This window comes from Nansenia antarctica (assembly GCF_963989245.1).
Source record: "Nansenia antarctica genome assembly, chromosome: 17".
Lineage (NCBI taxonomy): Eukaryota > Metazoa > Chordata > Actinopteri > Argentiniformes > Microstomatidae > Nansenia > Nansenia antarctica.
In genome coordinates this window covers 6,334,125-6,347,678 of record NC_137687.1, presented here as the reverse complement: position 1 = coordinate 6,347,678, position 13,554 = coordinate 6,334,125, and the positions used below count along the sequence as shown (strand labels likewise).

At 41.1% G+C, this 13,554-nt stretch overlaps 3 protein-coding genes across 3 annotated transcripts in view; 1 reads left to right on the top strand and 2 right to left on the bottom strand.

The window, feature by feature from the left end:
• The window catches only part of dhrs12la (dehydrogenase/reductase 12-like a), a gene marked incomplete at both ends in the record, with an annotated part of 10,643 nt that extends 8,617 nt beyond the window's left edge, over positions 1-2,026 (bottom strand). Inside the window, one exon of the mRNA XM_080547215.1 lies at positions 1,971-2,026. Coding sequence (XP_080403341.1) covers positions 1,971-2,026 — 56 coding nt within the window. The remainder of the gene's footprint in view (positions 1-1,970) is intronic.
• The window catches only part of wdfy1 (WD repeat and FYVE domain containing 1), a gene marked incomplete at both ends in the record, with an annotated part of 25,938 nt that extends 19,932 nt beyond the window's left edge, over positions 1-6,006 (top strand). Inside the window, 4 exons of the mRNA XM_080547436.1 lie at positions 4,011-4,189; positions 4,939-5,047; positions 5,530-5,667; positions 5,971-6,006. Of these exons, the coding sequence (XP_080403562.1) occupies positions 4,011-4,189; positions 4,939-5,047; positions 5,530-5,667; positions 5,971-6,006 (462 nt within the window). The remainder of the gene's footprint in view (positions 1-4,010; positions 4,190-4,938; positions 5,048-5,529; positions 5,668-5,970) is intronic.
• A 1,602-nt stretch (positions 6,007-7,608) lies between these two features.
• Positions 7,609-9,612, bottom strand: scg2a (secretogranin II a; the record flags this gene model as incomplete). Its single annotated transcript, XM_080547782.1, has 1 exon — positions 7,609-9,612. The coding sequence occupies one exon, from the start codon at positions 9,610-9,612 to the stop codon at positions 7,609-7,611; it is 2,004 nt and encodes a 667-aa protein (XP_080403908.1).
• Between the last annotated feature and the right edge of the window lie 3,942 nt (positions 9,613-13,554).

Here is a 13,554-nt window from a genome sequence, read left to right as displayed (position 1 = left end):
AGTTCTATCTATCAAATACTCTTTTCCTTCCCCAATTCTAGGGATTAAATTAATCAATTCGCTCAAGTGTAGTGACGAACGCCCCCGGTTTCCCCAAAGGTCGGCATATCAGTTTTACTTGTCTCCATCGCGACAGACAACAACCATGTCGCTTTTTACGAGATGTCGTAGAAGATCTGCCTAAAATAAACGTAAACGATGTCCACCGTATCGTTGATTCCTGTTCCTCTGCTCCCAGAAGCAAGCAGGAAAAGGGATTCAAATGATATATATTGAGACATCTGCACATCTACAAGGGTAAGTAGATAACGTTATCATTGAACTGCTGACTTCTTTTTTAGCTGTTAGATGTTAGCGTGTCGTGTTTTCTTAATTTGAAACACAAATTGTTTGTTGTTTACTAATTAAACTTTCTGTCCCTCAGTTTCTGACAAAGATCAGGGCACAGATGAAGTCAGGGCGTTGTGCTACAGGTCCATGAGGAGATCTGAGAAGCCTCACAGTTTGAGTGATTTGATTTGATTTGATTTATTAAGCCCAGTTCAGATCTTGGATTTGCAACGCAACACGACGTGACAGTTTTAGAACGTTGCAGAGAAAAAAACTCAGCAGACATTCCAAAGAATTTGGACGTTCTGCTGAGACTTGACAAGTCAAATCGCTGGCGACGCCTTGCAACTTCCGTCGCAGGGCCGTCGCAGGGTAATTCGGACCACTGCAACTTGAGTTGTGTTGCGAATCCTAGATGTAGATCCTAGCTCTGGGGGGGGGGGGGGGGGGGGGGTAGCCTAATAGGCTACTTTTTTCATTCTTTTTTCAACGTCACTAAAGGAAAATCCAGGCTTATTTCGCGAGACTTATCAAAAGAAGGCTGGATTTTTAAATAAATCTTTAAAAATGTAAATAAATCTTTAAATAAATCTTTTATCAAAATAAGCGGTAACTACACAAATCCAGTGCGTATGATGTGTTGCTTCATTTGTTTTTTTTAAACAGATTTTATTTATTATTATTTTATTCATTTAGAGTGTAGGATGAAGCTATAGGCTCGGTTGGCTAGTCATAAGCATAGACATTCCTGGGGATTTATTTATTTTTTCCTGTCATTTGTTTCTCCCCCCTTACTTTGGTGTTCCCGACAGAAGGGTTAAAACTAATACATAAAATCTATACATATACATCTAGACATATAAATCTATACATGCTGAGAAGAATGGCTAGAGTAGGCAGCTACTTTTATCTAGCTGGTCCCTATAAACTAGGTTAATGCATTCTTGTTCATGTACTTTTGTTCAATAGCTCTTTTATCATGTGTTCTTCTTCCACACACTAGTGTTCTTATGCTTTACCTCAACTGAGTCATTCAATTAGATGTTAGAGTGTTTGTAGCAATGGAGAGAAATAAAACCGGAAACTGATATGCTGACATTTTGGGGAAAAGGGAGGTTCGTCACTATACACTACTAAAATGCCTTAATTATATGCTCTGAGGTTCAACTGCCATCCAAAATAAATGGCAACACTGAGATTAACTGACCCTGAATCTGGTGGTACTCAATACAGACCTTAATATCCTATAGCTTTAGCACATTTTACAGGACTGAAAAGTTATGTTTACATAAGGTCTGTCATAGCAAACAACATTTGTGGACCCCTACTTTACATCAACACTTGTAATGTTCTGCTCCAAAGCAATACCATAGCCTGGTATATTCAGTATATAGTACTGTATAGCTGAGCCTCTTTACTGCTCTATATGGTATTAGAGCAATACAGGTGTAAATTCAACATCTTGACTACATAAGATTTGTGTGAAAACACACTGTAAAGGTTATGCATATTCACCCACAAGATTCCCACAAATACAGAAAGATTAAAATTCTTCAGAATGGATTCATATTCTTTTAGTTAATATAAAACCATCAACAATGTCAAGTGATAGGAGATACAAATGGTAAAGTATGTTTTACCTGGTGAACTCAGTCACTCCTTTCAGAAACCAAACGGAGTTTCGGTAAAGAGACATCGTCGAACTCTGGAACTCTCTCAACCGTTTTTGCGCTCGCTCTCTCCTCCCGGTTTTAACGTCGGCCAAACCCACGTGTGTGAATGTACATTGGGTGACACCTTGGGTCACCCAGCGGCGAGTGAGAGACCAACAATTGTGGGGCAATCGAGTTCAGTGTCTATTGGTGTCAGTCCGACACCATCACGGATGCCCCCGACACTGTCTACAAGAGAAATAGATGAATGAACAGTTGATATGACTTATATCAATAATAATCAATATTGAGTTATACATACTGATAAATAGGCTACAATTGGTCATGCATGTGTACAAACAGTATGGAGTAACGTAGGCTGTCAATACAATAACAATACTTAATACTTAACAATATCAGCATTGTGCCGATTTAAAAAAAAAAAAAAAAAACATACTCGAATAAAACTGAAGGAGTTGATGGGGAAAATCTGGTTGAGTTCCAAAGTATATTTTGTTGTATTAATAATATGCAATGTCAAACAAAAAACACGCATCTTTCAATTCTCTCCCCTCATCGTGTAGCAATACCGAAATAGGCTTCGGTCGTCCTTTGTATCAGGATGTTGTGATATCGTGACGTTAGAATTATAAGGTGCTATCTCAATTTTTGTCAAAATTGAGTTTTTTACATAACCTGATCCATTAGGTGTTTATTAATGCCTGTGTGGTGTTATTTTTAAAATGTTGACATTTTTGAGTTAGTAATTCATAAAATACAAAGGTTCCATCTCACAAAACATAATGGAATGTAAAAACTTTGACGCTCAATATCTCTGAACTACCCTAAACGGAGATAGAACCTTATAATTCTAACGTCACGATATGACTATTTAAAACAGTCTGGACATGAACTCTGATATGTCCACATGATAGACTGTAATGCACCGTGCACCTTGGCCGGCTCCAGGTGATAGTGTGAGCCAATAAGAGAGCTCCAGGTGATAGGGGGAGCCAATAAGAGAGCTCCAGGTGATAGGGGGGAGCCAATCCAGAGCCAGTGCGACGAAGACAGGGCGCGGTACTACAGAAGGTGTGGTTTCGCAATTCTGTCCACCCCATTGTAAGATCGACGATGCCCCATCCCAACGCACTGGTTGGCACACAAGAATTGTTTTGAAATATTATTTCTTCCAAATAGCTTCCAAAAGGATATTAACACGATGGTGGGTATTATTGTTTTTTTGTTTAACCTATTATTTCGGGTTTGACAGACTATTTTGAGAAAAGTAGCCTATTAGAGGCTATCTGCCGACAGCACCTGTTCAAAAGGTGAGCGCACAGTATGCTGTGACAGTCAAGCCTACCGCTATACGCGTTTACTTGCGATGACATAACGCATGGATACACTTATCGCATGTCATTTAAACGAAATGAAGATATGTAAGCCCACATTTGTGTTATCCACTTCAGGGCTAAGTATTCACAACTGTTTTGATTATTGCAAACATTGCTATTGCAAGCTTGTGTGTGTGTGTGTGTGTGTGTGTTCATTTCTGCAGTTACTCATTAACCACCTGATAATTACATAATGTTACCTCCTGTGACACAAGAGGATTGTCATCTTGCTAAAAGGTGGATTGTAGTGCAACTCCTGTGTAATAATTCATCATGTCCTGTATTACTAAACTACTATAAAAACCTAAACTAAAGCGTCTTTGAGTGTCTAGAAAAGCGCTATATAAGTTTAATGTATTATTATTATTAACTCGTCCCAGACTCTACAGGTCAATAAGTGTAGCGTGCTGAAAATAACAAAGAACAAAACAGCTGTTAATAATATTATTATAGCCTAGTCCGCAAATCCATCCCCTTATGTAGCGGCCATAATGAACCCACGTTATGGGCCAGCCTACGGACAATAGAATCAGTCTAGTAGCCTCAAATGATGGCTATTCTATTTCATCTATTTTTGTGATTTGGTTTCATGCGGCTCAGCTTCCTGTCCCCTCCTCTCCTCACATCACAGATGCGCTTCTTACTGCTGTTCAGCCGGCAGGGGAAGCTGCGCCTGCAGAAGTGGTTCTCTCCACTGACCGAGAGGGAGAAGAAGAAGGTGGTCAGAGATATGACTCTGATGGTCCTGGCACGACCACCACGCTCATGCAACTTCCTCGATTGGAGAGACCTCAAGATCGTTTACAAGAGGTGACTGTCTGAGAGGAATTCTCTGTATGAGTCTTCTGATACATGCTTTATCTGTTTGTCCATGTGTCTGTCTCTTATCATCCCTTGTCATTTTGCCATGTTTGTTTATTAATTGTTTCCATTTTCTATCTAATGCTGCCATTTCTTACTTTTTCTATTATGCTCCCTGTTGTTGGCGATCGTGTCTCCTTCATTGCACCCATTCTTCTCCTTTCACAGCAATATGGGACCCTTTCATGTTTAATGGTTAACTTACACACACACACACACACACACACACACACACACACACACACACACACACAAACACATATGTACATACATGCCAACACACCTACTTACACATTCACACACAAAGTTAAACATACACGTTATACAAATAGCAGATAAGCACAGATTGTTCTAAAAACACAATCCCTTACAACTAATAACTTAAAGGCAGACTCAGTGGTAGTGAGGTAGGCACAACATAGTGGAGCTAGCGAGTTTAGTGAATCTGAAACATCTCTACGGTCTTCCTGTAGTAATGTCATATCAGTCTAAACATGTACCTCCTTGGTATAGTGACATCTACTGTATACCGATCACAATAATGTCACAATCACAAACCCTGTTGCATCTGACCCTTGACCTCCTCCTCCTCTGCCAGGTACGCCAGCCTCTACTTCTGTTGACCCTTGACCTGCTCCTCCTCTGCAGGTACGCCAGCCTCTACTTCTGTTGACCCTTGACCTGCTCCTCCTCTGCAGGTACGCCAGCCTCTACTTCTGCTGTGGTCTGGAAGACCAGGACAACGAGCTGCTGAGCTTGGAGGTGCTGCATCGATATGTCGAGCTGCTGGACAAATACTTTGGCAACGTAAGGATAACACACACCATGGGCTGGCCATTGTGTTCTGGCAGCACTGGCGGACTCAGGGGGGGGGGGGCGACCGTCTCTCTTAAGTGCCCTTTTGAGTGGCGAAAATGAGAGGACGTGCCCTATTGGTGCCCCTCCAATGGTCTAAACTTGACCATGTGCCCCCACAGTTGAAAAACGTCGCACTAAAGTGCCCTTTTGAGTGGCAAAATTAGAGGATGTGCCCTATTGGCTGCCCTTCCAATGGTCTAAACTTGACCATGTGCACTGATGGGGTCCCATGTTGTGCAGTAGGTGCCCTTTTTTTCTTTTCGCCCCTGCCCTTCAAACAGGCTGAGTCCGCCACTGTTTGGCTGTTTAGATAAAAGAGTTTTGAAAAAGAGGTTCAAGAGGCCTGCTGGTAAAGTCAAGTTTAAATAAATCAACTTAACTCTCCTAAGAAAAGATATGATTGATATGTTTTCATTCCATGTCTGTTGCAGGTGTGTGAGCTGGACATCATCTTTAACTTTGAGAAGGCCTACTTCATCCTGGATGAGTTTCTGATGGGGGGAGAGATTCTGGAGACCTCGAAAACAGCTGTGGGCACGTCGATGGAGGAGGCAGACACACTACAGGAGGTAATGACTTTGTTTAGCCTATGTTATGAAGATGTTTTATTCTCTCATGACAAATTGTTTATAATATAAAAAAAATATGATCCATTCATTAGATACACATTAAGTGTGCAGAGGTCATTGTGTATGTAGGAGTGTTATTTTTCAAACAAATAAACCACAGCACCATCCCATCCCAGTGCATTAAGGCTGTATGGTCATTGTGTCATCTTTTATCATTATCAATTAATCTTCAATTATCTTAACTTTATTTTTCTGTCTTTTTGTTGGTATGATGATAAATATTTTCACCTGTTCTCTCGTCAGACAATTGAAGAATATATGAATAAGCCGACCTACTGAAGACATGGGGAAAGAACTGAGGAATACTCCATAAGGATTCAGAGGTTCTTTTTTTTTACATTTTTACATTTACATTTTTGGCATTTAGCAGACGCCTTATTCCAAAGCGACTTACAATCAATACATTTGAATACTAAGCATGTGAATCATCAATCCACCATTCGTTGCAGGAAGAGTAATCTAGCTCAGGCCCGGGGCCATAGATAGAAGGAAAAACCTTCTCCCTATCACCTTATTCTATTTATTTTTTATTTTTTATATTACTGGAGAAACTGAGAAACAGTACAAGGGGGGCAATAGAAGTTCTTAGGGACACAGTAGAGGGGAAAGCGGGTGTCTTTCGGAGACGTAGTGGTGAGGGACAGAAGATGTCTCAGGATTTTTTTTTTGTTGCCATAAGTACCACAGCATTTTATGAAATCATGCACTAAGGTTTATTAGGCTGTACTATGTTAATCCAAGTGAAACTAGTGTAGCACAAATGTAAGGATTTGTTTTGAATAAGCACTCGGAAAACATGTATTATAGGCAATTTGTAAAATATATATTTTAAAAGCAGATCTTTTTTACGGTTTTGTTTAAAACGTTAAACAATCTTTTTAAAAGAGTGTGTTGCTCCGATAGAGAATTATATATTTTAATTGTTTTACTTTGTTTATTCAGTGGAATTACCTACATGAATGTGTGATTCACACACAGAATAGGAGGCCGTTTGTTGTTGCTGGATGTTCAAATGTTCAGGATACCTTCATAATGTTTTCTTATTATACTCAATAAAACATTTTATTATGAAGACAATACTTCTATCAGATTACTATTCGATTACTTATGTTGTCTGTTTGTTGTCTATTTGTTGTCTGTTTGTTGTCTTAACATGCTAAATAAACTGGGATGGATTATCTCAGCAAAGGAGAAGTGCTCACAGATTTAAACTAATTTGTAGACAACATTTGAGAGAAATAGGCTGATTGTGTACATCAAAAGAAATTGGAGCAAAAACAGTGTTATATTTGCCTAGATCAACACATAGGCCATGTGTCAAAATCATTTATAGCTTACATAACGAGAAATATGTTTTTAATGTGGTATTTGCAGTGTCTTCGTTGTTATTTGTGCGCTCCAAATGAGGAAACACTACACAGTAAGGAAAAAATAAAGTAAATGCTTTATTTATCTCTGTTACGTCACACAATGCCTAACACATGTACGAAATATAATTTACGAAGAACACAAGTGGATCGAAATAATCCAACACTGATTTGAGTATGTGTGTGTGTTGAAATGAAGGGTCGTTGGAGCCTTCAGAATAACTGTTGAGTGGTCTAATGTAACCATTGTGTTGTTTTACTTTGAACTATCAAAAACATTGAACATACCACAAACCCAGTTACTATCACAAATATGCGTTCCTCTGCCGCCACACCAAATTAAGTTAATAATCTCCATAGAAGTTGGCTATTAAAAGCATGACTTTTTATTATTAACCTACTGAATCTGAACCTAACTAAACTCAATTGCAAATGTTTTTATTTTTCAAAATACTTTATTGTGATTCCCCCCCCCCCATCAAAACAATATATATTATATCTACATCCCCACTATCTACATCCCTTTATCAGTTTTATCGTAAATGTCCTTATCTTCGCTTTCTTCGTTCTCTGGGTTTAGGTAGGATAGAATTTCCAGCAGTGTGTCGTCACCCATGCCTTGCGTTTGAGTCACATTGTCTGTGTCCTTGCTTTCAGATTTTCTTTTTTGCGGTGGGCTTTTGTCAGAGTCCATTTGATCAAAGTAGTCATGTATCGCCTGTTCGAAGCTTCCCAACGCAAGCTGCTTGGACCGTGAGGCAGGCTGATTTGCGCGCTTGTGGTCGGCCTTGTTCGCAGCCTCTGGGTACTGTGCCAACATCTGGGCTGCGAGATACGTCCCAAATTCATCTTCGTCGACGGTGTCATCTTCATCCTGTACTTTGGGAACCTTCTTGGAGGGGGCAGCAATTTGATTTCCTACACCTCCCAGCCCGAGGATTCGCAGAATGTCCTCTGTGTTTATATCTTCCGGAGTGTGGCTTGTTTCGGTCATAGGCAGTCCTCTGTTGTACAGTTTAGCAGCAGGGGGGCTCCTGTTATTCTTTTGAGTTGAAATCTGAGTTAGTTTCCTGGCAAGCTCGTTAGGTGTCCCCGTTTGTGGGTTCCTGTCTTGTTTCGTTATCTCTCCGCTCTTCAGCATGTCCAACAGGTCTTCCGGTGGTATCTGTAACTTCTGAGAGATTTGTATGAGCTGGTATAGGGCCTGCTGATCGATGCTGTCGCTTTTCTGGGATTGGGCCTCCCTCCTCTCAGCCCTCTCCTCCTCCTCCTCTTCCAACTCTCTTTTCTGCTCCTCCTGTTCTGTTTTCTCCAGCACTCTTAGAAGGTAGTAGTCCACCAGCTTGGTGATGTCGTCTGGATCCTCTTCTAAACCTGGCTGGTTTGATCTCTTGGCTTCGTAGTTGTCTTGGTCATCTTCATCGTCTGCCTCTTCCTCCTCATCTTCCTCCTCATCTTCCTCCTCCTCATAATCATCGTTATCAGCCAAGCCTCTGTCGAACTTTCCCCTGTTGTCTCGCTCCTCTTCTTCTTCTGTCTCCACCTGCTCTTCTAGGGGTGTCCAGTCCTCTCCACCCATCAGATCCTCGTAAGCCAGGGGCCCCACCCTGAACATGTCATCCTCATCATCATCTTCATTATCATCATCATCATCATCATCATCAGCCCTAAAAGGTTCCTGGCGCTTCTGTCCGTGTGCTTTGGCGTTAGACAGCCTCCCGAGTTCTTCAAACACAGACTGCAGGGTGGCCAGTTTCTGGGGCGTGTACTTCTCCTGCACGTTCTCATTGGTGCGTTTGAAGGGGTTATTATTGCGTTCTGAAGATCTCTCCTCCTCCTCCTCCTCCCTCCCTCCCCTTTTCTCATCCTCGAACAACAGCGGGTACTTCCTGTGAGCTTGACTGCCATGCTGCTGTGCCTGTGCCCAGGGATTTGCCCCACCTCCCACCCTACTCCCCCCATCTTCGTTCGTAGCCGCTCTCCACCCTTTGTCCAGAGCGTGGCGGGCTGCACTGAACCTCACTGGGCCAGGCTTGGGTCTCTTTTCACTCTGCTGGAGGGTACTCAGCACTGCTTGCAGCCATTCTTGGGTCTTGTCCTCTTCATTGGCCTCCTCTTCCTCCTCCTCCTCCTCCTCCTCACCTCCATCTCCTCTCATCTGATTCCGGCTCTGGGCTGGAGGAGAGGTGAGACGTAGCATGGCGTGGAGTTTCTGTGTGCCGTCCATATCGTTGGCAGCGTCATAGTCTGGTAGGGGCTGCTGCTGCTGTTCATGGGGTGGAGCCAGTCCAGTGTGCTGGCGGAGGCTCTCGATGTACTCCAGGGCCTTAAGCATGTCTGCGTTGGGGAATATGTAGGGTCCCCCTCGGTGTGGGTCAGGCTGACTGCCCCTCACCCTGTGTTCTCTCAGTGAGCTCCCCTGTACTCTGGCAGAGCTGTGGAGGAGGAGGAGGAGGATGGGGAGCAGGGAGAAGAGCAAGCCAGTCGCTGCAGTGGAGAGCTTGGGGAGTGACGACATGGTATAGCCTGGAGACAAAACAGCGATGGTGAGAGACTAACATCTATTCACACACAGATTTGTTATTTATCACCTCAATTTCTAGGGTCTTCATTTCTGCTTGATAAATCTAACCATGGGAGTTATTGGTTAGAGGACTTAAACTGTTTAGAATGCTCCTTGTCTAAGCAAGGAGAAGCTATCATGTCTAGTTTCTGTGCAATTTAGCATTTACGATCTTTCATTTAACTTGTTTTGGGTCACATTGTATTAAATTAAATTAAGTTCTATAAATTAAGTTATGTATAATTGTGCAGTAACTCTGTAATTACACTAGTAACACCGTTGTATTAAAATGTTATATATAATAGGCTACCTCAAAAAAGTCAACATTTTAAAAATAACACCACACAGGCATTAATAAACACCTAATGGATCAGATTATGTAAAAAACTCAATTTTGACAAAAAAGGAGATAGAACCTTATAATTCTGACGTCATGACATGGCGTGATACGAATATTAATAGAATATTATTACTGTACAGGTAAAGGGGCTTTATTTTTTCTTCTACGTCGTCTTAAGTGTAGGTTTTCATGCATCACCTATGTATCAGGCAGCTGCCTGCCGTCGTGCAATGCAATAACATTTCTGTTCGTGGCTAGTATTTCATCTAGAGAATGAAAAGCATATCTGTTGAAAGTCAATGATCGGGTGCTGAGCGGTAAACACATTCAGCTCTGCTGTTTAAATCTTATTAGCTTTCAAATTGCTGCTCTCCGGAATGAGTCACAACCCGGTTGTCTAGGTAACCCAACGTCTGATGCTCGCTACTGTTGAGAAAAAAAAAAAAAAAAAAAACGAGACATACAGCCTATTATTCGCCGTAAAAACAGTGAAACTTAAACGAGCTTTTTCACTGAAAATGCAGGAAAATGCGTTTTAATCTTGCCTAAATCCATTAGAAACAATAACCGGTTGAATATTGAATTGGTTCTGAAATAAAGCTCATTTGACTCAAATGTTGGTGACCATCTGCTTAATTGACAGTATTATTGGGCTATTGCAAAATGCACCATTATAGACCAAACACCCGTCAACAATTAAGAACCGTAGGCTTAATAGATAACATAGGCAAGTCGTCACATTAGAATTATATTGTTCTATCTCCATTTTTGTCAAAATTGAGTTTTTTACTTAACCTGATCCATTAGGTGTTTATTAATGCCTGTGTGGTGTTATTTTTAAAATGTTGACATTTTTGAGTTAGTAATTCATAAAATACAAAGGTTCCATCTCACAAAACATAATGGAATGTAAAAACTTTGACGCTCAATATCTCTGAACTACCCTAAACGGAGATAGAACCTTATAATTCTAAACGGAGATAGAACCTTATCATTCTAAGCTCACGAAGTCTTCATTGCGGTAGACATACAATGCATTAGGTTGGCAATTGAAAGGCTTTTTTAGAAATGTTTAAAAGTGGAAATTAAGATACAAAAAGGTAAATAAAAAGATTTAGCCTAACCATTCCCACTTTCATCGCAAATAGTTAATTGTATCTCTGAAATCTTACCTCTGTAAAATAGTTTCAATTGAGAGTCGAGGGTGAGCCTCTCTTGCAGTGTGAACGCGGAGCACAGCGTCTCTGTATTCAGCACCAGGGACAGCTCCTCCTGTTATAAGAAGCGCCACCTGACTCCTGCGTCACTGGGAGATAGATACGCAATACTCCATCCACTCCACGCAGCTCAAGACCACAGGTTCTGGATGGTGGAATTAGGGGTCTTGCTTCAGCAAGTTCAGTTCTTCGACACATTTATTATTATTATTATTATTATTATTATTATTATTATTATTATTATTATTATTATTATTATTATTATTATTATTATTATGCTACCAAATACTAACTAAGTGTTTGTAAACTTCTGACCTACTGAATCTCTATCTATCTAACATTCTATCCATTCAACCAATCAATCCATCTCTAACTTCATCCACTACCATACTAGCTCACTTTCTTTCAACTACCCATCAAATGTATATCTTTGAAGATAGAGTTTCTTCTGGAACTTCTTTTTTGTTTTGTAATGCAGATAAAAACATCATGATTGTTGATGAATTGTTAATTGTTTTCAGGTTGGCAGGAAATAGCAAATATCATTGATGACAACGGAGCATGGTTTCTGTGTCAACTCGTTGACAACATCGTTGGCATTGACTGCTGAGGGTTGCATTAAATTGTGTTTTGCATCTTAGCACTTTATTTTTGGTTGCTTTTCAAGTCAGCACAGGTCAGGGGGGGTTTCATACATTTCCTTTCGCTCACAATGCAGGCATTAGAATGATGTAGAATGAGTTGTTTACTCAGATGCGCGTCTGTTTTCCACCATATACCAACAGTATGCTGTACTCCTGTTTGGTCATTTTGTTATTCACCATCAGTTTTAGTTTCTTTACTTTACAAATAGACACACACACACACACCCACCCATGCATGCAGCCACCCACCCCCACACACACACACATACACACACACACACGCACACACGCACACGCACCCACGCACGCACGCACGCACGCACGCACGCACGCACACACACACACACACACACACACACACACACACACACACACACACACACACACACACACACACACACACACACACACACACACTTGTAGGGTCAAATCTAAAGTTTCTTACCATCAGTTAGCATTATCACAGAAGCATGTGTATTGCATTAGTAGGCCTTACTTGCTGTCTTATTTTGTTAGTAGCCACATATGTTCCACCATCTGTTCAATTTGATACCAAATTGTAAAGACCAAATGTACTGTACTTCAATGATCAGTATCCTTGACATCATATCTGTGGTAAAACAGACTGTTTTTGTGGCCTGTTCTTCTCCCTGTCCCCTGGCTGTGACTCATTCATTACCACTGAGCTTGACAGACAATAATTATCCTCCATAACCCAGCTGTCAGTGTCCTTGTAGGACAGGAGGAGAGAGACGGGGAGAAGGAGAGAGAACGTATCGGTCTGGAGGCTTTGACGTCAGAGAGGCTCTGTATCCTGATGTGTTTGCGTACGTGTGTGTGTGTGTGTGTGTGTGTGTGTGTGTGTGTGTGTGTGACCGAGAGACAGAGAGAGAGAGAGAGAGAGAGAGAGAGAGAGAGAGAGAAAGGCACATAGGTGTGTCAGATTTCTGAACATAGGAATACAATTAAATCATCTCAATATGCTCCACAGTCCCAGAACATCATATACATCTATAACACATTGACAAAAATCTATTATGTTACAAAAAACACAAAATACCCCAAAGACCAATGTATCTAAATAAACTACACAATACTAGTGCCAAAAAAGTATCCAATATACATATACAAAATACATGTATTCTGTATTTTCAAAATACCCATTTCTTCAGGAAGACTAATTGCCTTCCTCACATTTTTGCACAGTTCCTCTGGTTAAAGGGGCAATCTGGAATCCCAACAACAAAGCGGTCATCACACCACCTTTTTTTGGTCAACTCAATCGATGTTTCACAGCATTCTATCAGGTTATAGGCGACTGTTATTCACACAATCAACACACTAGTGCCTATTTTGGTCTCCACCCTCACCCAGTGCTGTCATAACACATCAAGTAACAACAGGGTTGTAGCAGAACCACGCTAGCAGAAGTGCCACACATTTACTGCACAAATATTCCATCTCTCCCCCCCTGTCTCCTCTGAATAAAGCAGACAACGAGCCACCGGAAGAGTCTAGAATAATCAACGAAACAGAGGAAAATCTCGTGTTTTCTCTCTTCGCTTGACACCGTGTCTGAAAGTAACAGCATCCGCTAGAATCAATTCTGCCATGTTACACAATAAGACATGCTCGATTTTGTTGTGGTGTGTATAAATAGCCTCCCTCGGAGGGTTTCGGCTTCTAGTGGCATGTC